This window comes from Callionymus lyra, chromosome 3 (assembly GCF_982586985.1).
Source record: "Callionymus lyra chromosome 3, fCalLyr1.hap1.1, whole genome shotgun sequence".
NCBI lineage: Eukaryota > Metazoa > Chordata > Actinopteri > Syngnathiformes > Callionymidae > Callionymus > Callionymus lyra.
This window is the reverse complement of record NC_141820.1, coordinates 8,548,403-8,570,854: the sequence shown is the minus strand read 5'-3', so window position 1 is coordinate 8,570,854 and position 22,452 is coordinate 8,548,403. Positions and strand designations below refer to the sequence as shown.

The 22,452-nt window shown below is 38.9% G+C and overlaps 3 protein-coding genes across 4 annotated transcripts in view; 1 reads left to right on the top strand and 2 right to left on the bottom strand.

The window, feature by feature from the left end:
• The first annotated feature begins 490 nt into the window (after positions 1-490).
• LOC148083204 (cathepsin S-like) lies at positions 491-4,250 on the top strand. Its single transcript, XM_087785675.1, has 7 exons — positions 491-613; positions 684-806; positions 1,725-1,865; positions 1,925-2,149; positions 3,615-3,780; positions 3,839-3,941; positions 4,151-4,250. Exons 1-7 carry the CDS (start codon positions 491-493, stop codon positions 4,248-4,250), a joined length of 981 nt encoding a protein of 326 aa, XP_087641801.1.
• Positions 4,251-6,009: 1,759 nt separating this feature from the next.
• On the bottom strand, positions 6,010-8,024 carry LOC148083203 (cathepsin S-like). Of its 2 annotated transcripts, none has more exons than XM_087785673.1 (7): positions 7,905-8,024; positions 7,640-7,762; positions 6,875-7,021; positions 6,577-6,801; positions 6,349-6,514; positions 6,183-6,285; positions 6,010-6,109 (listed from the first exon to the last, which is right to left on the bottom strand). In XM_087785673.1, exons 1-7 carry the CDS (start codon positions 8,022-8,024, stop codon positions 6,010-6,012), a joined length of 984 nt encoding a protein of 327 aa, XP_087641799.1. The 2 variants fall into 2 exon arrangements, with proteins under 2 accessions (XP_087641799.1, XP_087641800.1); XM_087785674.1 differs by having other exon boundaries at positions 6,580-6,801.
• Positions 8,025-9,278: 1,254 nt separating this feature from the next.
• The window catches only part of LOC148083202 (synaptic vesicle glycoprotein 2A-like), a 29,395-nt gene continuing 16,221 nt past the window's right edge, over positions 9,279-22,452 (bottom strand). The window contains exons 5-13 of the mRNA XM_087786338.1: positions 21,939-22,072; positions 21,779-21,868; positions 17,293-17,400; positions 15,052-15,140; positions 14,812-14,976; positions 14,620-14,753; positions 14,358-14,564; positions 14,137-14,296; positions 9,279-12,584 (exon numbers count right to left, since the gene is read on the bottom strand). Of these exons, the coding sequence (XP_087642464.1) occupies positions 12,401-12,584; positions 14,137-14,296; positions 14,358-14,564; positions 14,620-14,753; positions 14,812-14,976; positions 15,052-15,140; positions 17,293-17,400; positions 21,779-21,868; positions 21,939-22,072 (1,271 nt within the window). The 3' untranslated portion in view covers positions 9,279-12,400. The remainder of the gene's footprint in view (positions 12,585-14,136; positions 14,297-14,357; positions 14,565-14,619; positions 14,754-14,811; positions 14,977-15,051; positions 15,141-17,292; positions 17,401-21,778; positions 21,869-21,938; positions 22,073-22,452) is intronic.

Genomic DNA, 22,452 nt, shown 5'->3' with positions numbered 1-22,452 from the left:
ATACATTTTTTAACACATTAAATTTGAAACTGAATATATTCATGCGTTGAGAAAATAAAAGTGCTTGATATTTGATGCGTTTAATAAAAATGTATTTAATTATTATTTAATTTATTTAATGTTTGATTTCAATGCTGTAAAAATATTGTAGTCACACAAAAAGGTTTGTTCCAGTTTTCAAAATATACAATTGATTTTAAATGGTCAAGAAATAAAACAAGCTTTTTTAAATAATTTTCTTTAAGTTCACTTTTGTTCCTAATTTTTACCTTTTGATGAAGCAGTTAAGTTTGGTGCATTCAGGTTGTGAAATACTTTGTAAATGTCATCCATCAATCAAACCTGTCTCACCTGCCGTCCCCTGGACTCCAGGCATGAACGACTGATTGTTGATCAGAAGCAGCTGGAGAAAACGTGAGCTGCCAATCAAAAAGAAAAGTCTAGAAAAGCGTCTGTCACTCGCCATCTTTTTTTCCTTCTTTCGCCAAAAATGTTCCGGGAGCTGCTCCTCCTGGCCCTGGTCTGCGGGCTCGTCGCGGCCTCCTGGGCGCCGGCCCTGGACCGGCACTGGGAGCTGTGGAAGCAGCTGCACAACAAAGACTATCCTCTGCAGGTGAGGAACAGAAACAGGTTTTTTCTCGATGAAGTCACTTTCTTTTTTTTGGTCTTTTTCCCGGCATCAGATCGAGGAGTTCGGACGGAGACGGATTTGGGAAGAAAACCTGGAGATGATCAACGTCCACAACCTGGAGACGACTTTAGGTCTTCACTCTTTTGAGCTGGAGATGAACCACTTTGGAGATTTGGTGAGAATTAAAATTTAAGGATTGAAAAAGGATATTAAAAGGGAAAGATTCACTAAAAGCATTAATGAATTATTCATTTTAGTTTAGTTCAAGTCAATCACAGTACATAGATAATTTACTCTGTCATATTTTAAACATATATTTAATGTTTTAGCTGCCATGTAAGTAATTTATATTTAAATGTAAATATATTTTCATTTATAGAGATCAATACTAAATTGGGTAATTTAAAATGCACGCTTTAATTGTTAAAAAAAATTGCAAATGTTGCACAAGCGACACAAATTGTTGAGTTGGTTTGATGCACAGAGGCTTTTATTTTGAAGTTCTGAGTGAGATGACTTGGTTTGATGTAACCGTTTACATTTGGTCATAAGAAAAAGTTTAGAAAACTCGTTGTGATCATTGACTTATTAATGATTGAATATCAAAAATAATTAAAAGGTAAATGTATTGAAATAAAGATCACACGTTGAAACTGAAACATAAAAAAAAAAACCGTGATAGTTATGCGTCATTCAAATAAAAGTAAAATACAATCTACAATATAGAAATAAAATAGTTTTGGAAAAACTGATAGTTTTAAATACATTTAATAGATTTAAAATCGAGTTTTTTTTATTAGACTTTTGAAGGCACTAAATAGCAACTTAAATTCCTGACTGATACAAAAATGTTTATTAGTTATTTTCTCCTTTTCCGACCTTCTGTAGTTTGCATTTTTGTTTTTTAAAGTCGAGTTCTATTAGTCGTTGACTTGTTATAGATGTTTATTGTTGATGTATTTAAAATGTTTACATTTTTGTTTTGTTTTTCTGGCATGTACTGCTAAAACAACCCCCTCCTCTGGGAAGAATAAAGCAATTAATAATTCAATCAATCAATCAAACCAGTCTCAGACAGCATCTCTTCATACAGACCGTTGAAGAAGTCGTGAGGACCCAGACCGGCGCCACCGTGCCCCCAAATTTGAAAAGGGATTCTGTCGGTTTGAAGGAAGACGTCCCAGAGTCCGTGGACTGGAGGAAGAGAGGACTCGTGACCAAGGTCAAATCTCAGGTAAAGATCAAGAGACTTATTCCAGTGAGAAAACCATAATAATGGCAGGTTGTTTTAAGGGTTCTTGCGGCTCCTGCTGGGCCTTCAGTGCCGTCGGCGCTCTGGAGGGACAGCTGAAGAAGACCAAAGGCGTCCTGGTGTCTCTGAGTCCACAGAACCTAGTGGACTGTTCAACTAAATATGGCAACAATGGGTGTAACGGCGGGTTTATGACCAACGCCTTCGAGTACGTCATCAAAAACCAGGGGATCGACTCGGACAACCGGTACCCTTACGTGGCCAAGGTGAGGGTGAGCCACCAAATCGCACACTTCTGCACTTACTCTTAATACTTTGAGTGCACAAGTGCATCCCGATGAGCAGTGTTTAAAATGTGCACTTAATTGGTGCACTCAAATGGCCAGAAAATTGAGTGTGGATCGATGGACACTTTCTACCCTCAACAGCCGCCATCTTAGTGACGTAGATGAAGCTAAACTGAAGCTACGTCACTGACGACGTGTTTTCGGAGCAAATACTGACGTAAATATCTCGAGAAAACACTCTTTACCACAAAATAAAACAACAAATATAACGCAATGAAACACAACTTGCACAACTGCAGCAGAGTTTCGACTTAAGACTTACTACCCTGTCGAAATTCGAGCACTATGTGAGCACGTGCACTCCAGTGCTGTGTCTCAAATCGCATACTTCTCTTAGTATACTAGAAGTTAGTATGCATCAGGATGGTGTACGTACTAACTAGTAACTAATTCTCCACAGATAGTATGTCTCAAATCAAACTCTGCTGCTACACACTAACAGGAGATCACATGACAGCTTCTTCTAACGATGTTTCAACCAGCTGTTTAAACGCTATCGCCACTTGCTGGCAGCACGTATTGCAACTTTGGAAAAAGAAATAAAGAAAAAATATATATATATATATATGCATTTATATATGACGTAACTTCCGTTTAAAACGTCACTAAGATGGCGGCTGTTTAGTGTCCATCGAACCATACTCAGTTTTGTGGGCGTGTTAGTACGCCATGCACACTAAATTGGCATACTAAGAATTGAGACTCACTTGCGCACTAAAAATACTAACTTGTAGTACGCTAGTATGTGATTTGAGACACAGCATATGTCTCAAATCAAACTAACACTAACAGGAAATTACGTGACAGCTTCTTCTACTACTATTTATCGATATTTCAACCAGCTATTTGAACGCTATCGCCACCTGCTGGCAGCACATTTTGCAAGTTTGGAAAAAGAAATGAAGAAAAAGTATGAGAATCGAAATATACGCGAGATATTTAAGCTGGTATCGGCAGCGAAGATGTGTTTATCCTCCTACTGCTGGCTGAAAATACACCTGTAAGTATGTATGTATATATATATGTGCGTGTGTATATGTATGTGTGTGTGTATATATATATATATATATATATATATATATATATATATATGACGCAACTTCCGTTTAAAACGTCACTAAGATGGAGCCGTTTAAGGTGGTTAGTGTCCATCGATCCATACTCAGTTTTGTGGGCGTTTTAGTGACAATTTAGTGTGTATGGAGCACTACATTTTGCATACTAAGAATTGAGACGCACTAAAAATACTAGCTTTGAGTACGCTAGTATGCGATTTGAGACAAAGCACAAGTGTAAAGTCTAAACGAGTGCACTTGTAGAAGTGAGCGATTTGGGACACGGCACAAGAGTATTCCTTCGTTTGATGAACCGGTTCTGCCTGTAGAGCGGTCGGTGTCGATACCAGCCCAAGAATCGAGCGGCCAACTGTTCCGACTACATGGTCCTGCCCGCGGGCGACGAGCTGGCTCTGAAACGGGCCGTCGCACAGATCGGACCCGTCTCCGTCGCCATCGACGCTTCCAGGCACGCCTTTCACTTTTATAAAAGAGGTGAGTGTAGACCTCCTCACATCCACGGTGTCTTCACTCACCGGAACCCTCTTCTCAGGTGTGTACCTGGACCACTCCTGCTCACGCAGGGTCAACCACGGGGTACTGGTGGTGGGCTACGGCACCGAAGGAGGACGGGACTTCTGGCTGGTGAAAAACAGGTTTGTCTGAAGACGGTTTAAAGAAAACGTAAAATCTGACCGTAACTTTGATCCATGTTCTTTGTATTTGCCTTTGTCATCCCTTGCACGTTGTTCTTTATTTGCCCTTTGTTCTAATGAAACTATAGTCTGCTGTGAACTGGAAACCCAATTTCCTGGAGATCTCCAGAGGGATTAATAAAGTCGATCTAACTTTTCGTTATTTTCAGTTGGGGAAGACGTTACGGGGAAAAGGGCTACGTCAAGATGGCTCGCAATCACAACGACCAGTGCGGCATCGCTTCGTACGGCTGCTTCCCCGTCATGTGATCCGGACATACTTTTTAAAAGCTTTGAAATCTTTGAAAATAAACAATTTCTGTTTTATCTTTTCGTCACTCTGGTCCGACCTGAACAAGCTGTGTTAGAAATGTTGAATGTTCAGAGGTTTTCGGAGAAGAATAGACTGACTCGGAGACTTCACCATCGGATGATTATCAACAATCTTGAGGCGGAATATAGTTCTAGGTAAAAGCTTTTAAAATGTTGTGTAAAAATGCAATGGTGCACACTCCTCCCATGATGCAACACTAATGGACTCAGGGACTCATTCATTGTGGTTGACATTAAGCTGGACCAATGCTGTGTCTCAAATCGCATACTTCTCTTAGTATACTAGAAGTTAGTATGCATCAGGATAGTGTACGTACTAACTAGTAACTAATTCTCCACAGATAGTATGTCTCAAATCAAACTCTGCTGCTACACACTAACAGGAAATGACGCAACAGCTTCTTCTACTACTATTTAATGATTATTTCAACCAGCTGTAGGAACACTATCGCCACCTGCTGGCAGCACGTTTTGGAAGAAGAAATAAATATGAGAATCGAAATATTTGTGAGATATTTAAGCTGGTATCAGCATCGAAGTGTCATACTCCTGCTGCTGAAAATGTACCTGTAAGTATATGTATTTATATATATATATGACGTAACTTCCGTTTACAACGTCAACGTCACTAAGATGGAGCCGTTTAGTGTAGAAAGTGTCCATCGATCCATACTCAGTTTTGTGGGAGTTTTAGTGATAATTTAGTGTGTATGGAGCACTACATTTCACATACTAAGAATTGAGACACACTTATGCACTAAAAATACCAACTTTGAGTACGCTAGTATGTGATTTGAGACAAAGCACAAGTCTCAGTGGATTCATTATCAGAAAACATCAAGAACTGATTCTCTTGGTTACTATGAAACCAAGTTTTTTTTTACACTTGTATAATCAATGTTTTGTTTTGTGTACAATTATATAAGGTTTACTGAAGTCAACTTGGAAACATTTTTTGAATCCATAAAACAATGTACATGAGTATTCAACTCTTTTTAAATATAAACTTATTTTTAGAGATTAGAGGGATTCACAACAATCTCTCAATTTAGGAAACGAGTGTCACAACACGATCTGGATCTTATCATGCATTTGTGTCTTGTTATACTATTTTAAGTTTGTTTATGTCTTAAGAAGGATGTCTCGTCTGCAATTCATACAAAACTCTGCAGCCAGAATTCTGAGCCGCTCTAGAAGAACTCACATTTCTCCGATCCTTAAAACTTCACTGGCTGCCAGTTTCTTTCAGGATCAACTTTAAAATTCTGGTTCTTACTTTCAGATCTATTCAAGGTCAGACCTTCCATCAGTGATCTGATCTTGTTAAAGCACTCTGACCCTGGAAAGACACTTTACAAATAACTTAGTTTTCTATTTCCCTGAACAGTTTAACACTTCAGGTAATAGTGGATTTATGCAACTTTGTCATGTGAACATGGTCATTGGTTAATTTATTCATGAAAAATTTAAAGCAGATCCAAGTTATCTTCAAGCTTACGGTCCTTTTTATAACTAAAATCAAGAGTTTGAAAACCTTTTCATTTGAGTGTTTAATGTCCGAGCAGGAAATACAAATCCACAGAAATCAATGTATGTAAAAGTATTGAAGTTTATTTATTTTTTTGTTTTAAGTTCAAGAAATACATTCCACTGAACCTGGGTCCTTCAAATGAATGAGAGAATTTTTATTTCAAGTTCACATGATGGGGAAACAAGCGTAGAGGGCGATGCCGCACTGGTTGTTGCGATTACGAGCCATCTTGATGTAGCCTTTGTCGCCGTAGTGTGCGCTCCAGCTGGAGATACAAGGAACCATCAGGTCAAATGTGCACGAGCAAGAACAGTTTTGTATAAAGTTCTTAAACCGACCTGTTCTTGACCAGCCAGTAGTCCTGTCCCGCCTCAGTGCCGTAACCCACCGCGAGGACGCCATGGTTGATGTCATGAGAGCACGTGTGGTCCACGTAGACTCCTGCAGGATAAAGACAAGTGAGATAAGGTCCAGGGAAAAAAGGAACAAGAACCTTGTACTCGCCGTGGTGGTAGAAGGGGAACTTTGGCCTCGAAGCGTCGATGGCGACGGAGACGGGTCCGACGATGGCGAGCGCCAGTTTCAGGGAGTTCTCGTCGCCCTCCGGCAAGATGGCGTAGTTAGAGCAGTTGGCGGCGCGAGTCTCGGGCTTGTACTTGCAGTCACTGGGCTGGGAAAGGGAGCGAACCATGAGGGGGACCATCCTAGGACACGGCAGCGATCCGGACTCACCACAGCCACGTAAGGGTAGGAGGTCTCCGAGTCGATGCCCTGGTTTTGAATCACGTACTCGAACGCGCTCGTCATGAATCCGCCGTCGCAGCCGTGATTACCGTATTTCTCCGAACAGTCGACCAGGTTTTGAGGACTCAGCGACACCAACACACCCGTGGTCTTCTTCAGCTGCCCTTCTAAAGCGCCGACGGCACTGAAGGCCCAGCAGGAGCCACAAGAACCCTGAGACCAAACAAGTTTGTTTTTTTTTAAAAGCAAGACCCAACGAATCCAAACATGGGCTGCAAGACTTTACCTGCATCTTGACCTCGGAGACCAGACCCTTCTCCCTCCAGTCCACAGAGTCCGGAATAACGGAATCCTTGCTCAGGTTGACGGGCCCCCTTTCCAAGTTGGCAGGAACACTGGTACCAGTAAGAGTGCTCAGGACCTCGTCGCTCGTCTGGAAAGATCCACAAGTTGAATTGGTTCACGTCAGCGCTGTCCAACCTTTAGGCATCGAGTTAGAGTCGTACGGTCAACATCTAAGAGACTAGTTAAGTTAAAAACTTTTGCGAAGAACCAATTGGCAGCAATTGTCTTTTTCTTGCCAAAAAGATTAACCATTATTTTGAAACAAATTGTAAGAAAGTTAAAATGACCACATAGGCAGAGGGACAACTTTAATCAGCATGAAGGGCCAAAGCTTGGTTTAAGCCTTTCCTTTTGAATCCTTGTCACCTCTATGAAATCCAAAAAGTATTTTATGCAGTATTTGGCACAGTGTCCATGAAGGTTCTCACTCATCCAGGTCATGCTTCTTCAGTTCCGACTGAACTTTCAGAACTGAAGAAGCTTCTTGGATGAGGTGAAACTTCCTAGAACTCTACACAGATTTACTTTTGAACCTTCTGGGATATTTGGATCAGTGTTCCTTAAAGAACCTCCATGACACTTGATCATTTAAGGGCAAAGGAAAGAACGCATGAATTGGTTTCATAGAAAGATACAAGTGGACAAGAGAGAATAATGTAATGTAGGGACCGTGTAAGGAGGAAGCAGGAAGTTCACGATTCCTCACCAAGTCTCCGAGGTGGTTCATCGCCAGCTCAAAAGAGTGAAGGCCCAAAGACGTCTCCAGGTTGTGGACGTTGATCATGTCCAGGTTCTCCTCCCAGATACGCCTGCGACCGAACTCTTCGATCTGTGGAAACACATTCCATAGACAGGATGAGGAAGTGTAGACGAAGTTAAGCTGCATCGATAAATAAAGCCTTCAACGATGAGAAGCTTATTCAATGGAAGCAGCAAAGTTCTGACTTTCTAAACAGTTAAAGTTTCCAAACCTGCTCAGAATACTCCTTGTTGTGCATCTTCTTCCACAGCTCCCAGTGACGATCCAGGACTGGGCTGGTGGCAGCAGCAGCCAATCCACAAACAAGAGCGAGAAGCAGGTACTGGATCATGTTGAGATCTTCCTGGAGGTCGAGGAGATGATTGACATGCAGCAGAGAGTGGCTTCTTTATATTTCCACCTCGGCTTTTCCTCGCCCTGCGATTGGTCGGCTGGGAGTGAGTCAGCTGACAACCGTTAGCAATCAGGGAGTGAATCAGGACACGGCGATAGTACGACTTTCTAATAGAAATACAACAATTATTTGAAACAGAATAAGACGCACAACTATAGTGTTTAGTCTGGATTGAAGTGAAGTTAAGAGGAAGTTAAACAACTGACACATTTGCAGAACAAGAAACAAAAATAAGGTAAAATTGACACAATCGTCTCCATTAAGAAGAACAGAAATAAAAACAAAAATAAGTTGAAAATGAAGGAAAATTTGGTAAAATGTTGAGAAAATAAGGAAGATTGTTGTTCAGAAACAACAAATGGGGGAAAATTAGAAGCACAACAAGAACACGAAAAGAAGCAACAATAATATCAAGCTTAAAATTTGGACACGACACAATTGTGAAAAATCAGAAACAATAGAACACGGTATGAATAAATGTAAAAAAAAAAATACAAAGAAAAGAGAAAAAACATGAAATAGTCATTCAAGGAAGTTAAAGATACATTTGGATTCAAAAAATATAAATATATAAATGGGAGGTTCCACGGAAAGATGTTACAATATTGTTCTGCAATATCTTGGGTGAACAAAATCATAAAAGTAAATATAAATATTTGTATTTTATAAGTACAAGTTATAATAGCCTATTGATATAAACCTGTTGGTAAATAAGAAGAAATTAGAGATCCACACTCCACACCAGTAGGTGGCGGTAATGCACCTAAGCGTTGTTTGCCAACTGCCATAAAAGAAGAAGAAGAAATCAGGAGGAAAATGAATCTAGAGTTGTTTAAATTTGACACAAAAAGACACATGTATGTGAATATGATTCGCCACTGGGTGACACTATTCGCCTGCAATAAGAAAAGTATTTACTGGCTTTATGTCCTGTGTGGCTACCCGTCTAATTCAGTGATGATGCTGACTTGCGTTCGGTGATCGCTGTCTATCCGTAGGTACGCCACGGTTCATCCTGTTCGTTCTGTAACGTGTAATATATTATTAGGTTAAAACACAGTTATGTACTTTTAAGTTACTCTGTTGTTTTTAAACATGGAGAAACATTGTGTATCGTGTACTAATTTGGTGCCGAGACCCGGATGAAAGTGACAGTATGTAAAGTACACAAGAGTCCACAGAAAACACACGTTCTTTGTCAGATATTTATTTTTGATATTTTCTCAGTTTGCTCATGGAACTGGAGGAATGTCCAGCACAATGAACAACTCGCACATAAAATAATTACAGCACCTTTTCAGCGTCACTAAAATATTCTCAATATCCAGAATGAATCAATACTGAAGTCTTCATTTTACAAAACACAAAGACGACACATAATCCTTTTTGTCATATTGAACTTTTCATCTTTTTTTTTTTCTTTTTTTAGAACTTTTTCCTTTGCTCTTTTATTCCACAAATTCCAAACTTGCACTTACGAACATCTACACTTTCTACACGTCACATTGATTTCTGACTGGAACTTGTTTGTTTTGAATTTACGGCACCGTTTATGGGACGACCAAAAATGTGCGTTTCTGAGATTTTGAATTTCAACGTTTTTTCCACTATAACTTGGACTCCTTTGATACATGTATTTTAAATAGGGTTAAGATTGGACAGAGAGTTACATCACACACAGGCTCCAAATTCCAGGACAGGAAAGACCTCACGGTTTTGCTCGAAAGTTCCCCTGTTTTTATGCGTTCAATGGACGAAAAAACGCTGGATTTTGTGCATCACAAACTTTTGTGCTCGCCTAGTTTAAGCATATTGCTGCTCCGGCCTCTTGTGCCTCAGTGACGAGAACCATTGCACCTTCAGAACCTCCACGAGTTCATGTCAATATATATATACTTGTTGTTTTTTTTCTTTAAAAAGACCCGGTCAAGGGTGAACAAAGGGGCACAGTCACCACAAACGTACTTTCCGAACACGTACTCAAGTTTCACCGATTAGACCCCACTTTGATTAAGAACAATCACTGCAAGCAACAAATCTATGTCATCGTACAACAATGAAAACACTAGTTCTTGCTCTGAAGACAAAAACATGGCTGGCATACGGGACGTCCAAGAAGTCAGACAATACGATACAAACATGCGTCACGATTGGTCGGGTACTGAAGGGGGTCGAGGGTCGAGGGTCGAGGGGTGAGGGCGAGGGCGAGGGCGAGGTCGCCCCTCGTCAGACTCGGTGAACTTTTCAGTTGTTTTTCCTTAAAGTCGCGTAAACAAAAGAGCGCCCGAGTCTGCGAGGAGTGTCGTCTACACTGCATATATTCTAGGAGTCGTCTCTCCTTGATCTGGATTCATCACACGGAAGAACGAGCAGAAAATAAAGTGACAAACGTTTGTAAACACACACACACACACACACACACTCGGAGAAACTTAAGCTAGTTGAGTTTAAGTTAAAGATGGCTTTTAATCGACGGAATTTGAACCTGGGAGACTTATTTAAACTGTGAATCGCTCTCTGCAGAGAAGCTAATTATGCTAACGTTTGCGCAGGCGTAGCTTTACCTCCTTTGATGGTAGTGGATACAAATGAATGAAGTAAGTAAATCCTGAAAACACACATTCATTCATACATTTTCTACCATTCATTTTCATTTTCTTCCCACGGACTTTCAGGGTCGAAAATTCTTAGTAATTGTGAGCTTAGGTTGCGGCCTCCTGCCGCCGCCAATGAGCAGTAGAAAGTAAATGAATGATGAGACTTTCTTGCATTTACACACAAATGTGTATATATATATATATATATATATATATATATATATATGACACCAAACAATTAGCGATGGACGTCACTGAAATGTTTAGTGATTCACATAAAAATCTTAAATGCAACACAAGCGAGCTCCTGAACACACACTATCTCACACACACACACACACACACACACACACACACACACACACACACACACACACACACACACACACACACACACACACACACACACACACACACACACACACACACACACATTGATTGTCAGGATACATGATGATATTTGGAGAGAAAATAGGTCCAATTTATTTACTAAAATTTATTTTAAAAATCACTTAAAACTATGTTTTCGTTGTATTTTTTGGGGGGAATGTGCTTTCGTTTGTCATGTAAACCAACTTTCTCAACAAAAATAAATAGTTAACTAAATGTATTTTAGGATAAATAAGAAGTTTTTCAGTGAATTTAAGGCTGATAGAATATTTGTAAACAGTTGTTAACATAACGTGACAAAGTAAACTGTTGATTTACCCAAAATTCAAACTCATTCTACTCGTTCTTCTCTCATGTCGACTAAAGGTTGGGATTATTTACAGAGTCACCTGTTCTTTTCAGAGTTATAGACAAAAAAGTTTGTTCATTTTAATGTAGCAACTGGAGCTCGGTTGTCTTCGTCTTCATATTCGTCCAAAAAGACACTTAAAAACATCCAAATACCTTTTTTAAGCTAGTTTGTAGCAGGAGCTAAAATGCTAACATGCTACACAACAACCGTCAGATGCACATACGTTTCCGCCTGAAACGAATGACTCTGAAAATAATCCCAACCCTTAGTCGACACGAGTGCGAGTAGAAAAAGAGTCAATTTTGGGTGAAGGATCACTTTTAAATAAAGGTTAAGTTAACGTTGTGCTCCAGCGTCAGCTAGTGCTAGTATTTCTATGCTTTGCTGTGTGTGTTTGGGTGACTTTAAGGATCCGATGCTAACGTTGTAGATGTAAACTCAAGGACTTCTGAGCTCAAATATTCACTCGCTCCGTACATTCTGTAGATGGATGGATAAATACATCAATACATCGTCCCTCACGTAACAAACACACATGCAGTCACACACCCATCTACACACACTCGAGGCAACAGATTAAACGTCAGGATCGTGTTAAAATGCATTTTCAAGCACGACAAGAACCGGTGAATCCCAGGTGAATGGAATGTTTTCGAGAATTTTGGTCGACAGCTCTCACTGGGTCTGGCTTAAGAAGGCAGTGGACGAAGTTTCAAAAAACACCTTGAAAAAGAAAAAACGTAAAAGAACCGAACAACCAGTCAGTGAGGCCGACAAAAAAACGATTTCCCCTCACAACCAGGAAGTGGAATTCTGCGTCCGTGTGCTCTTCTTCGACCGATGTTGCAAAGGATTCTGGGCGATGGTTGTCTTGGCTTCGTGACGGATAAACGCCGGCGCTGTCAGGGATGTTCCCGCTTTAGAAAGTACCTCGCTCCAGCTGATCCCTGGCGCCTCCTGCTGGGCCGCCCGCTCTACTGCAGCACCTGACCTCGCGTCTCAGGTAGCTTCGTCGCCAGGAAACTACCCGCGGCGAGGGCGCCGGCCGCGAACAGGATGGGCACGGCTTTGGTGATGCCGACGAACGACTGGAAGATGCTGATGCCCAGCACGGCGGCTAGCTTGCACAGGGCGTTCAGGAAGCCGAAAGCAGTGCACCTGGGAGAGGCGTAGAACACGGGTTATGATTATAATGCAAGTTCATATTCAGTATTGGTTTATTTGAAAATATGTGTCGTGATCAGGACATAAAAGCTATTAGCATAGCATGACTTCAAAGGAAGAATTAGAACAACAAGCTAGGCTAAGCTAGCTCGTCATTTACTGCTTTTAAAAAAAATCCTTAAACTCAAATGCTTGTTTGTGGTGGAAAAAAGCAACGAATTCGATAAAATAGAGAAGTTTTATTAATATTATTATTGTTATTGTTATTGTTATTATTACTATTATAGCGTATTTAATTTTAGTCTAAGTTTGTTCAAACTAAAAAAAAAATCAATATAATTGAGCAAAGGTATAAAATGATTGTATAATTATTAATAAACATGTGTTTTTTTTGTTCTTTATAAATAAAGTGAAATACAGAAACTCTGGTTGCTAGCTGCTGTGAAATCATGTACAGTCAAACAAAATGCATCATGGGTAGCAATAAGAACATGTGTAGAAAATATAAGGAGTGTTAAATACTTAAAAACAATGACTGCAGTAGCATTAGTCACAAAAAGAGTAAAAATATATTTAGATAGATAGATGAACGGATGGACGGACTTTATTGATCCCTCTGGATAAGGATCAAGTGTTCATTTTTGTATTTCATTATCTTCTTTTATATATTATTAATAGGATAATGATTGAATAGGCCTTGATGTAGGCCTTTAAAACATTATTTATATTCATACGTGATTAGTATATGCATATATATTAATATATCAAGTTATATTAAAACATATTGTGTTATGTTATATTTATTTTCATAAAGTATTGTTTTCATTTTCATAATAATATGTCTAAAAAGATGTTTAAGTAGTGTATATATGTTTTGTATGGATATGGGTGTTTTAATATTATCTTTTTATATGAATATGTACTTAGTTTATGCATATATATATATATATATATATATATATATATAAGACTATATCATTGTATATCGTTGTATTATATATATATATGTATATAAGGTGTGTCTGTAGCATAACTTTATGTAGTGTATATATGTTAGGTACTGATACCGGTGTCTATTCATGTTATATATAGTATATCAATATTTGGCTACTACTGATGTACTGTATTAAAGTTGCAATTTTATAACAATAAAAGTGCCAAAAGAAAACCTTTTGGTTTTCTTACTCCTTTTTTTTTTTTAACTTAACATTAATATAATAAAAAACATTTATTTATATATTAGTTAAAGCTACCATGCTAACGCTAATATATCACCATAATTCAAAACAACCAAATATTTTCTTTAACTTCTTTTTCTTTTAATTTGGTTAAGTTGAAGGATTATTTTAACACACACACATATATATATATAACATTAAAATAACATTACATTAATACAAATCTAAAAGTAGGGTGATTTGTTTAATGTAGATAATAAAAAAGCCTTTAATGTTATTTAAATAAATGTTATTAAATGAGTTCAAACAATAACTATATATAATGTGTACCTCATATCTATGGCTGTAAAAATCAAGTAGAAAACCACCTTTTGTCTGAGGGGTACAGTTCCACTGTGATGACGTCCAGGGCGTTCCACGAGGCGATGCTGATGCCGCCGAACAAACACAAGAGGGCGATCATCCCTGACTCCGAGTTGCCGAAGATGAGCAGGAAGCAGCTCACGCAGGAGATGACGCTGGACCCCGCTGAGGAGAAAAAGTCCCATCAGCCCTCGGGTCGACGTTAAAACGGCAACTGTTAAATTACCCAGCATCCTCAGCCGACCGATCTTGTCCATCAGCAGAGCCGACACGATGTTGCCGGGCAACACGGCCAGCGTGCCGAGGAAGTTGACGAAGTAGATCATGTAGGCGTTGTTGAAGTCGTCGCTGAAGTCCAGCATGCAGCCCTCCTTGTTGTGCAGGAAGGTGCTGTTGACCAGCTTCGAGTTGATGAGTCTGTATTTGAAAAGATCTGAGGAGAGAGAGAGGGTTCAGTCGTGGTCCACGCCGGAACGATGGCCGCTCACCTGTGTTGTAGAACAAACTGGCGATAAAGGTGCAGTTCCTGAAGATGGTGTGCGTGGAGGTGATGTCCTCGAAGTAGCACTCCTCGAACACCGTGTCCTCGAACAACATGGACTTCATCTTCAGGTTGAGGAACCTGTGGAGGTTTTTTTTAATCGTTAGTGAAGGAAAGACGCGATCCGACGCAGACTCACTTGTCGTTGAAGTAGTATCCCTGACGGTGCACTTGGTTCTCCAGCGTGAAGTTGAAGGTCACGTGTTCCATGCGTTCTTTGGAGAAGCTCTTGGTCTTGGCCTCGTACTCCTGCTTCTGGATGTACTTGATCATGTCGGGGAACCAGACGGTGAGGCCGTAGTAGCTGAAAGAGAGACGCCAGGAGGTCGTGAGAGGAGAGGAAGAACGAGCTGAAGGTCGAACAAACGTCACGACTCACCTGAACGACATGGAGAACCACACGGCCATGAGCATGAAGGTCGTGCGTTTGTACTCCGGGGTGAAGCAGGCCATGATGTTGTTCCGGATCTGAAGATAAACAACTCTGATCAGACTAAAGCTTCACCATATGAGTGTCATCTGAATATTTCAAATGTTTAAACAGAACTTTTTTTCCCTTTTTTTTGGCATTTACATTTTTTTTAACAATTTAAATAAATAATTTATTTTTAAAAAGTTTGTATTTGTTTTTAGCGAATATTAAATTATTTGTTTATTGAAAGGTTGAATTGTTTTTTTTAACTAATTGTATTTAAAAAAAATACATAATTAGTAAAATGGCCTTTTTATATATAGTTTGATTCTCTATTTACAATAGTTCGAAAAACGTATTTTTAATTCATAACAATAATAGTGCGACCAAACAATATCAAGCACATTAATTAAAATGTCAGCCAATCATGGCGGCTCTAGTTTTTACATTGAATTAAAAAAAGGTAAACACTAAAGAATTTTGAATTTAGAATAATTTAACTCTAATTTTTTATTTTTGTATTTTTTCATTCAATTTATCCATCCATCCATCCATCCATCCATCCATCCATCCATCCATCCATCCATCCATCCATCCATCCATCCATCCATCCATCCATGAATCCATCCATCCATCCATCCATCTATCTAGCTATCCATCCATCCATCCATCCATCCATCCATCCATCCATCCATCCATCCATCCATCCATCCATCCATCCATCTATCTAGCCATCCATCCATCCATCCATCCATCCATCCATCTATCCATCCATCCATCCATCCATCTATCTAGCTATCCATGAATCAATCCATCCATCCATCCATCCATCCATCCATCCATCCATCCATCCATCTATCCATCCATCCATCCATCCATCTATCTAGCTATCCATGAATCAATCCATCCATCCATCCATCCATCCATCCATCCATCCATCCATCCATCCATCCATTCATCCGTCCTTTTTTATTTAATTATTGCGTTTTTTTCTTTACCCTGAGATAGCACAAGGGGTACCACAAACACATTTGTTTTGGGGCCCTTGGGTCACCTTGACCCTGAGACAAAGCAAAGGTTTCTTTCTTTTTTATCTGCTTACTTTAGCCTCTCTGGCCATTGAGAAAAACTAAAAAACTGGTTTCACTTTTTTTTATCCTTTTCGTGGCTATTTATTCTCCCTCAAAATAATTTGAGATCTTCATCATCATATTTTTGTAATAAGATAAAATATAAAAAGGATAAATGACTCAAGACAAGGTAAGGGCGATGAACCACACAGACCACTGTACTTCTATTTCTCTACAAGTGTCTTCACTGAGTGGGCGAGGCTGCAGAACAGAGTGTGGGCAGCAGATCGAAGGAACAATGCAAAACATTATCGACAAAAAGATGCAGAACAAGCATCAAAATGCAGCTCCTCCCTGCTCACTGCAGTCCTTTATGTAATTACTTGTAACATTTGTGTTTTTAGGTCCTCACTTCTGTACTTGGGAACTGGGTTGAACTTCTACTGCATATTGTTGTATGTTTTACTACTACTGCTGTTTATTGAAATACTACTATTTTGGTTTGTATTCGCTGATTATAATAGTTTGTTTATTATTATTTTATTATGAATTCGTCCTTCTGTAAAATTTCTACTGTGATTACACAACTTTAAATTATTACTCTAAATGCACTTATACTATTGTAGCACTAGATTTTAGTTAATTAGTATTTTTATTTATTATTATGTTATTTTATTCATATATATATAAATGTATATTTAATATTCTTTCCATTGTTAAATTACTATTTGAATAAAAACGTATTTCCCAAATGTGGGAAAAATGAATGAATATCCTATTTTATCTTAAGAAATATTTCAAATGTTGTCACTCTAAGTGAACTACTGTACATTGTGTTGCTTCTTTGAGTATTTACTCTCATCGTACTACTTTTGTTTTGTTTGGTCCTCATTTTAAATTTGTATAAATTAAGTAAAATTGGACAGACTATGAGAATGTAGGTTCTGTATTACTCTCTCCTTGTACAAGTAAAATAATTATGACTCTGAACTCTGTTCTTTGACGTTTAGCTTTATGTCAGATCTCAAGCCTGACAGTGAACTATTAAGATATCAGTGATTAATCCTGCAGGACAGACACAAGCACTCGCTGTCCAGATCTTGGAAAAAACTCTCAGGCTCAAAAAAACAAACCCAACCTGCTGAGAGATGCTCGTGAGCTTGAGTCGGTAGCGCTGCAACACTGGAGTGTCGGTGCCGATGTCCACCAGCTCGTCCACCTGCTTCACCGTCTTGATGGTGGTGACCTGAGCCAGGGAACAAATAACTTCAGTCGTCGTGTCGTCATGTATTTGCGGAAGTCATAAAATATTTAAAACGGCTCTTTCCTTAAAATTCAATGTCAAACCCAACTCTCCTGACATGTAGTAAATGTTCTTCTCTCCAAGATGCAGTAACTTCCTCATCATGACCATGTTTTGAACTTATTACTTTATAAAGTTGCTCTGAAATCTGGACGAACGAGAGGTTACGAGAGTCCATGATGACGTAATAATGGCTTCACTCCTCCTCCAGCCAGATGTAATCATGCCCTGCTTTGTTTATACAACGAGTCCCTTATAGGTGGAGACTTTCGGGATTGATGACACGCAGTGACAAACCTCCATGTTTACCCAATCACAGGAGAGTGGGTGTGGTTATGGTGAACAAGATTTAATCATCAGAAAAACAGTGTGTTTTCAGTGGGCGGAGCTTAAGATCATTTTCTAATGTCAATATTTCAATGAAAAGAGAGTTTTGTACAAACACACACACACACACGGATACAGTAGAGGTACAACATCACAACAACACACACTTGAATCAACACGTTTTGTTGTCCTATAAAGAACTCCTGCTCTTCACGGCCACACAGTAGAAGATTATTACTCTCTTGAGTCATTATTAGAGTTAATTTCGCAACATAGATGGCGTCGTTTGTCTCTGGCCTCCAGACCAGTGAGAATCATAATCACGTCTCCTTGTTTTTACTGCTGCCACCCAGACATCGCTCGCCTCGAGGTCACACTGCACCCCGTGAATGACCCTGTTCACCCGAGAAATGACTCAAATCTAGACACCAAATGTAAAATAAACAACTTTATCTTCACATCTCAGATGTTCCTTTTATGTACCAAACACCTGTTTCCTTTACTTTGATTCCTTCAACCACTTTAACCTTCAACACAACATGCTTTTATTTTCATTATTTAAACATATTATATGTATTTATCAAGATTCTCGGTCAGAAGTGGTGAAGGTTTCAGTCCAGAATCTCACAAATAAGGACATTTTTCAAGTAGATTTTCTAAGAGCTGCTGAAATAAACAACTTATAGCATAGATGATCATCTAGTTGTTGCATATCTTGACCATGTTTGGGATAAAATGTCAATAAGAAGAATGAAAAAATAAGTGAAATCACTGCCTGAACTACCTGAGAAGATACTTTTTACTCATGCATTTTCTAACCTCTATGGAAACACTGAGCTTTTTCTATCTTTTATTTGTCCTTTTTTGGGGTATTTCTGGTCACACTTAATCCTTTTAAAACTAATATTATTTAAATATATATATATATATATATATATATATATATATATATATATATTTTATATCATATTTATACATTATATCATAATGACATTTGTCTACATTGACTGACACTTTATACTTTACATCTTTTATTTTTATTTATGCACCGCTTTTAATGTTTTAATGTCGAGGTCTCAACATGTTTATATATGTTTCACCTGCTGAATAAAGACAATAAAGACTCTTGAATTATAAATATTTCAAACATTAAACATGTCATTTTTATTTGAATTTTTAATTCGTTTTCTCGTCATTTTTCACCTCCTTTTTGTTTATTCCATAAGTTTTCAAAACAACAACAAATCACAGTTTGCAAATCAAGGCTAAAAAACTATTCATTTAGGATCGAGTATTATGGTGACATTTTTATCTTATATCTTATTTTATCTTGCGCTATTTTATTGCTTTACTGTTTTAAATTACTCTTATATGTGTCCTCTGTATGTATTCACTGTCTAAGGTTTACCAAAAGGATTGGTGTATAAATAAAGTACATTTATATCTTATTTAAGAATTCTCATTTGTCCCTCTTTCCTTTTCTTCTTCTTCTTTTAGTTTAACTGGCCCCACAAACGTATATCCTGAGGCCCCTGAGGAAAGTTGCTCATCAGGACCATATATAGACCAAGAAGAGAAAAGTTCTGAACCAACCGTTTATTTCTTTCAGCTCAAACATCTTTGTTTTCATGGTGGATTTTTCTTTGAAGTAGATTTTTTTTCAAGCATCACGCTGGACATTTCCCTCCATCTGTGTCTATTCTGTGTCCATCTGGAGAGCATATGGTGGAGTCTTCTCTTGACGGAGTCAATGATGTATTTCCAGAATAGAACACAGTAAACGTTCCACCTTATTCTCTCATTTAATGTCTCGCTTTTTCTGCTCTAAATCCTTTTCAGCTCTAAATCCTTCCCGATGATTCCAGAATATTGATTTAAAGATTCACAACTAGGTCGTAGCTGAAAGATTTATGGTGTGTCCTAAGTCGCACACTTCTGCACTTACACTTGGGAAAAAAATGGAATCTACATGCACTCAAACGGCCAGAAAATTGAGTGTGGAAAGATGGAAACTTTGTCAACGACCGCCATCTTAGTGACGTAGATGTCGCTATGACGCGACTTCGGAGCAAATACACGAGGTAATGTCTCGAGAAAACACTAATTTGACCAAAAACACAACACAACAACAATGATAACACAATGAAACACAACTTAATAACTTGTTTCAATTGGTTAAAAGTGCTGTAAAGTGTCGGTGATAGTGTTTCAACAAGTGGTTGCAGTCATAGTTAAATAGTATTAGAAGAAGAAGTTGTCGAGTCATTTCCTGTTAGTGTGTAGCAGCAGAGTTTGATTTGAGTACTACCCTGTTTAAATTTGAGCACCCTCTTACAGTGTACTGTGAGTCAGTGCACTTAGAGAAGTGTGTGATTTTTAGACACAGCATGACCATCACAGATTGTCCGGCGCTTAAATATCACGACTTGTCTTGTTGTTTTACTTTGACACTTCCTGTTTGTCCAACATGGTTTTGTTTCCCCGAGTTTGATTGGAACCAACACTTAAAGTCACCTTTACCTCAGCAACAGGCGCCAGATTGTAACCTTGGTTGAACGTTACACCATGCTGGAATTTGGCTCTTGTTCTATTGAAGATGATGATGATCTTTTAGTTCTTGTTTTTTACCTTTTGAGTGTGTGTACTTTTTGTCATATGATTCAGCGATTCACTTTCAGCCACCACTGTATTCATGTTTCAGTCGTCCTGCGTTAGATTCCCAACCGTTAGTGAAGCATTTTGAGTCGACCTTTTGAACTGTGGTATGATAACTGTCGATCGTTTTGGTTTAATTTTAATCTATTCCTACTGTAGTCGCTTGTTGTTTAGTTGCTTCACTCTGCTGTGATTGGTCAAGCATGGAGGTTTGTCACCGCGTGTCATCAATCAATCAATCCCGGAAGTCTCCACATCCAAGGGACTCTTAGTATAAACAAAGCAGGGCGTGATTACAGCTGGCTGGAGGAGGAGTTAAGACATTACTACAATAACATTATTACAATTATTATAATGGACTCTCGTAACCTCTCGTTCGTCCAGATTTCAGAGCAACTTTCTAAAGTAATAAGTGGAAAACATGGTCATGATGAGGAACTGTATCTTGGAGAGGAAGATTCATCATTTACTACATGTCCGTCAAGAGAGATGGAGTTTTCTTGACATATTTTGTCTTTTGTCACTGTGAGTTTATTCACTGTGTGATTAAAGTCTATTATAATGGACTCTCGTAACCTCTCGTTCGTCCAGATTTCAGAGCAACTTTCTAAAGTAATAAGTGGAAAACATGGTCATGATGAGGAACTGTATCTTGGAGAGGAAGATTCATCATTTACTACATGTCCGTCAAGAGAGATGGAGTTTTCTTGACATATTTTGTCTTTTGTCACTGTGAGTTTATTCACTGTGTGATTAAAGTCTATTATAATGGACTCTCGTAACCTCTCGTTCGTCCAGATTTCAGAGCAACTTTCTAAAGTAATAAGTGGAAAACATGGTCATGATGAGGAACTGTATCTTGGAGAGGAAGATTCATCATTTACTACATGTCCGTCAAGAGAGATGGAGTTTTCTTGACATATTTTGTCTTTTGTCACTGTGAGTTTATTCACTGTGTGATTAAAGTCTATTATAATGGACTTTCGTAACCTCTCGTTCGCCCAGATTTCAGAGCAACTTTCTAAAGTAATAAGTGTAAAACATGGTCATGATGAGAAGTTACTGCACCTAGAAGAACATTAACTACATATCCCAAAAGATTTCAGCATTAATCCCACTTTTATATCCTTTTTTTAAAGTTAAATAATTGTTATTTCTCCCATATCCTGCTGCTTCCTGGAAAATCTATCTTTCATCAAACCTCAGACTACTCTTCTCAATCATGAGTCTCCCTGGTGAGTGAAATTTGAAACCTCGTCTCCGTTGCCGGCGATGGATGGAAAACACTTAACGATAAACTCGTAAATCGCAGCCCGGGGACGGTGGAGCTGCTACTCACACTGAACACTCGCTCTGGGTATCCTTTGGCTCTCATGTTGGTGTCGTGCACCTGCTTCAGGATCATCCAGCCCTCGTCGTGCTTTCCGTTCTGTGGAGAAACCAGCAGGTCAACCCTGGAAGGTTTTGAGATGAACGTGGGGTCGGTGGTGGACGCTGACCTCCAGGTAGAAGCGTGGACTCTCAGGCATGGCGCTGAGAGCGGCGATGGCGGCGACGGCAGGGAAGGCGCACACCAACACAAACACCCTCCAGCTGTGGAACTGATACGCTGAACCCATCTGGAAGCTCCAGCCTGAGCGCAGGAAACAAGAGTCAACGTTGGCAACACAACGTTAGAATCAATAACCTCGTTCATGTCAGAGATGGTCAGAGTCTGGGAAGTACTTCAGTGTCTTTGAAAGTTAAATGGTTGAGTTTAAATGTGTTAAAACTTTGATTTTATTATTTTGTATTGACATTTTTTACGTGAGTTTCAATTTTCTCTTCTCTTCATTTAATAATTTCTATATTGAAAGGATGAAATTGTTGTTAGTTTTGAATAATTTAATTTAAAAAATGAATAATATTTTTTAACTCATAAAGGTGTCACACATGCTGTGTCCCAAATTGTGCACTTCTGCACTTAAACTTTTTGAGTGCACAAGTGCGTCCCGGTGAGCAGTGTGCGAAAAT

Excerpts from the sequence above, each read along its gene's own strand:
- LOC148083204 (XM_087785675.1), top strand. The coding sequence starts at position 491 with ATGTTCCGGGAGCTGCTCCTCCTGGCCCTGGTCTGCGGGCTCGTCGCG. Across the intron at positions 2,150-3,614 it reads GGTACCCTTACGTGGCCAAG|AGCGGTCGGTGTCGATACCA; the intron begins GTGAGGGTGAGC and ends TTCTGCCTGTAG. Across the intron at positions 3,942-4,150 it reads TTCTGGCTGGTGAAAAACAG|TTGGGGAAGACGTTACGGGG; the intron begins GTTTGTCTGAAG and ends CGTTATTTTCAG.
- LOC148083203 (XM_087785673.1), bottom strand. The coding sequence starts at position 8,024 with ATGATCCAGTACCTGCTTCTCGCTCTTGTTTGTGGATTGGCTGCTGCT. Across the intron at positions 7,763-7,904 it reads ACAAGGAGTATTCTGAGCAG|ATCGAAGAGTTCGGTCGCAG; the intron begins GTTTGGAAACTT and ends GTGTTTCCACAG. Across the intron at positions 6,802-6,874 it reads TCTCCGAGGTCAAGATGCAG|GGTTCTTGTGGCTCCTGCTG; the intron begins GTAAAGTCTTGC and ends GTTTGGTCTCAG.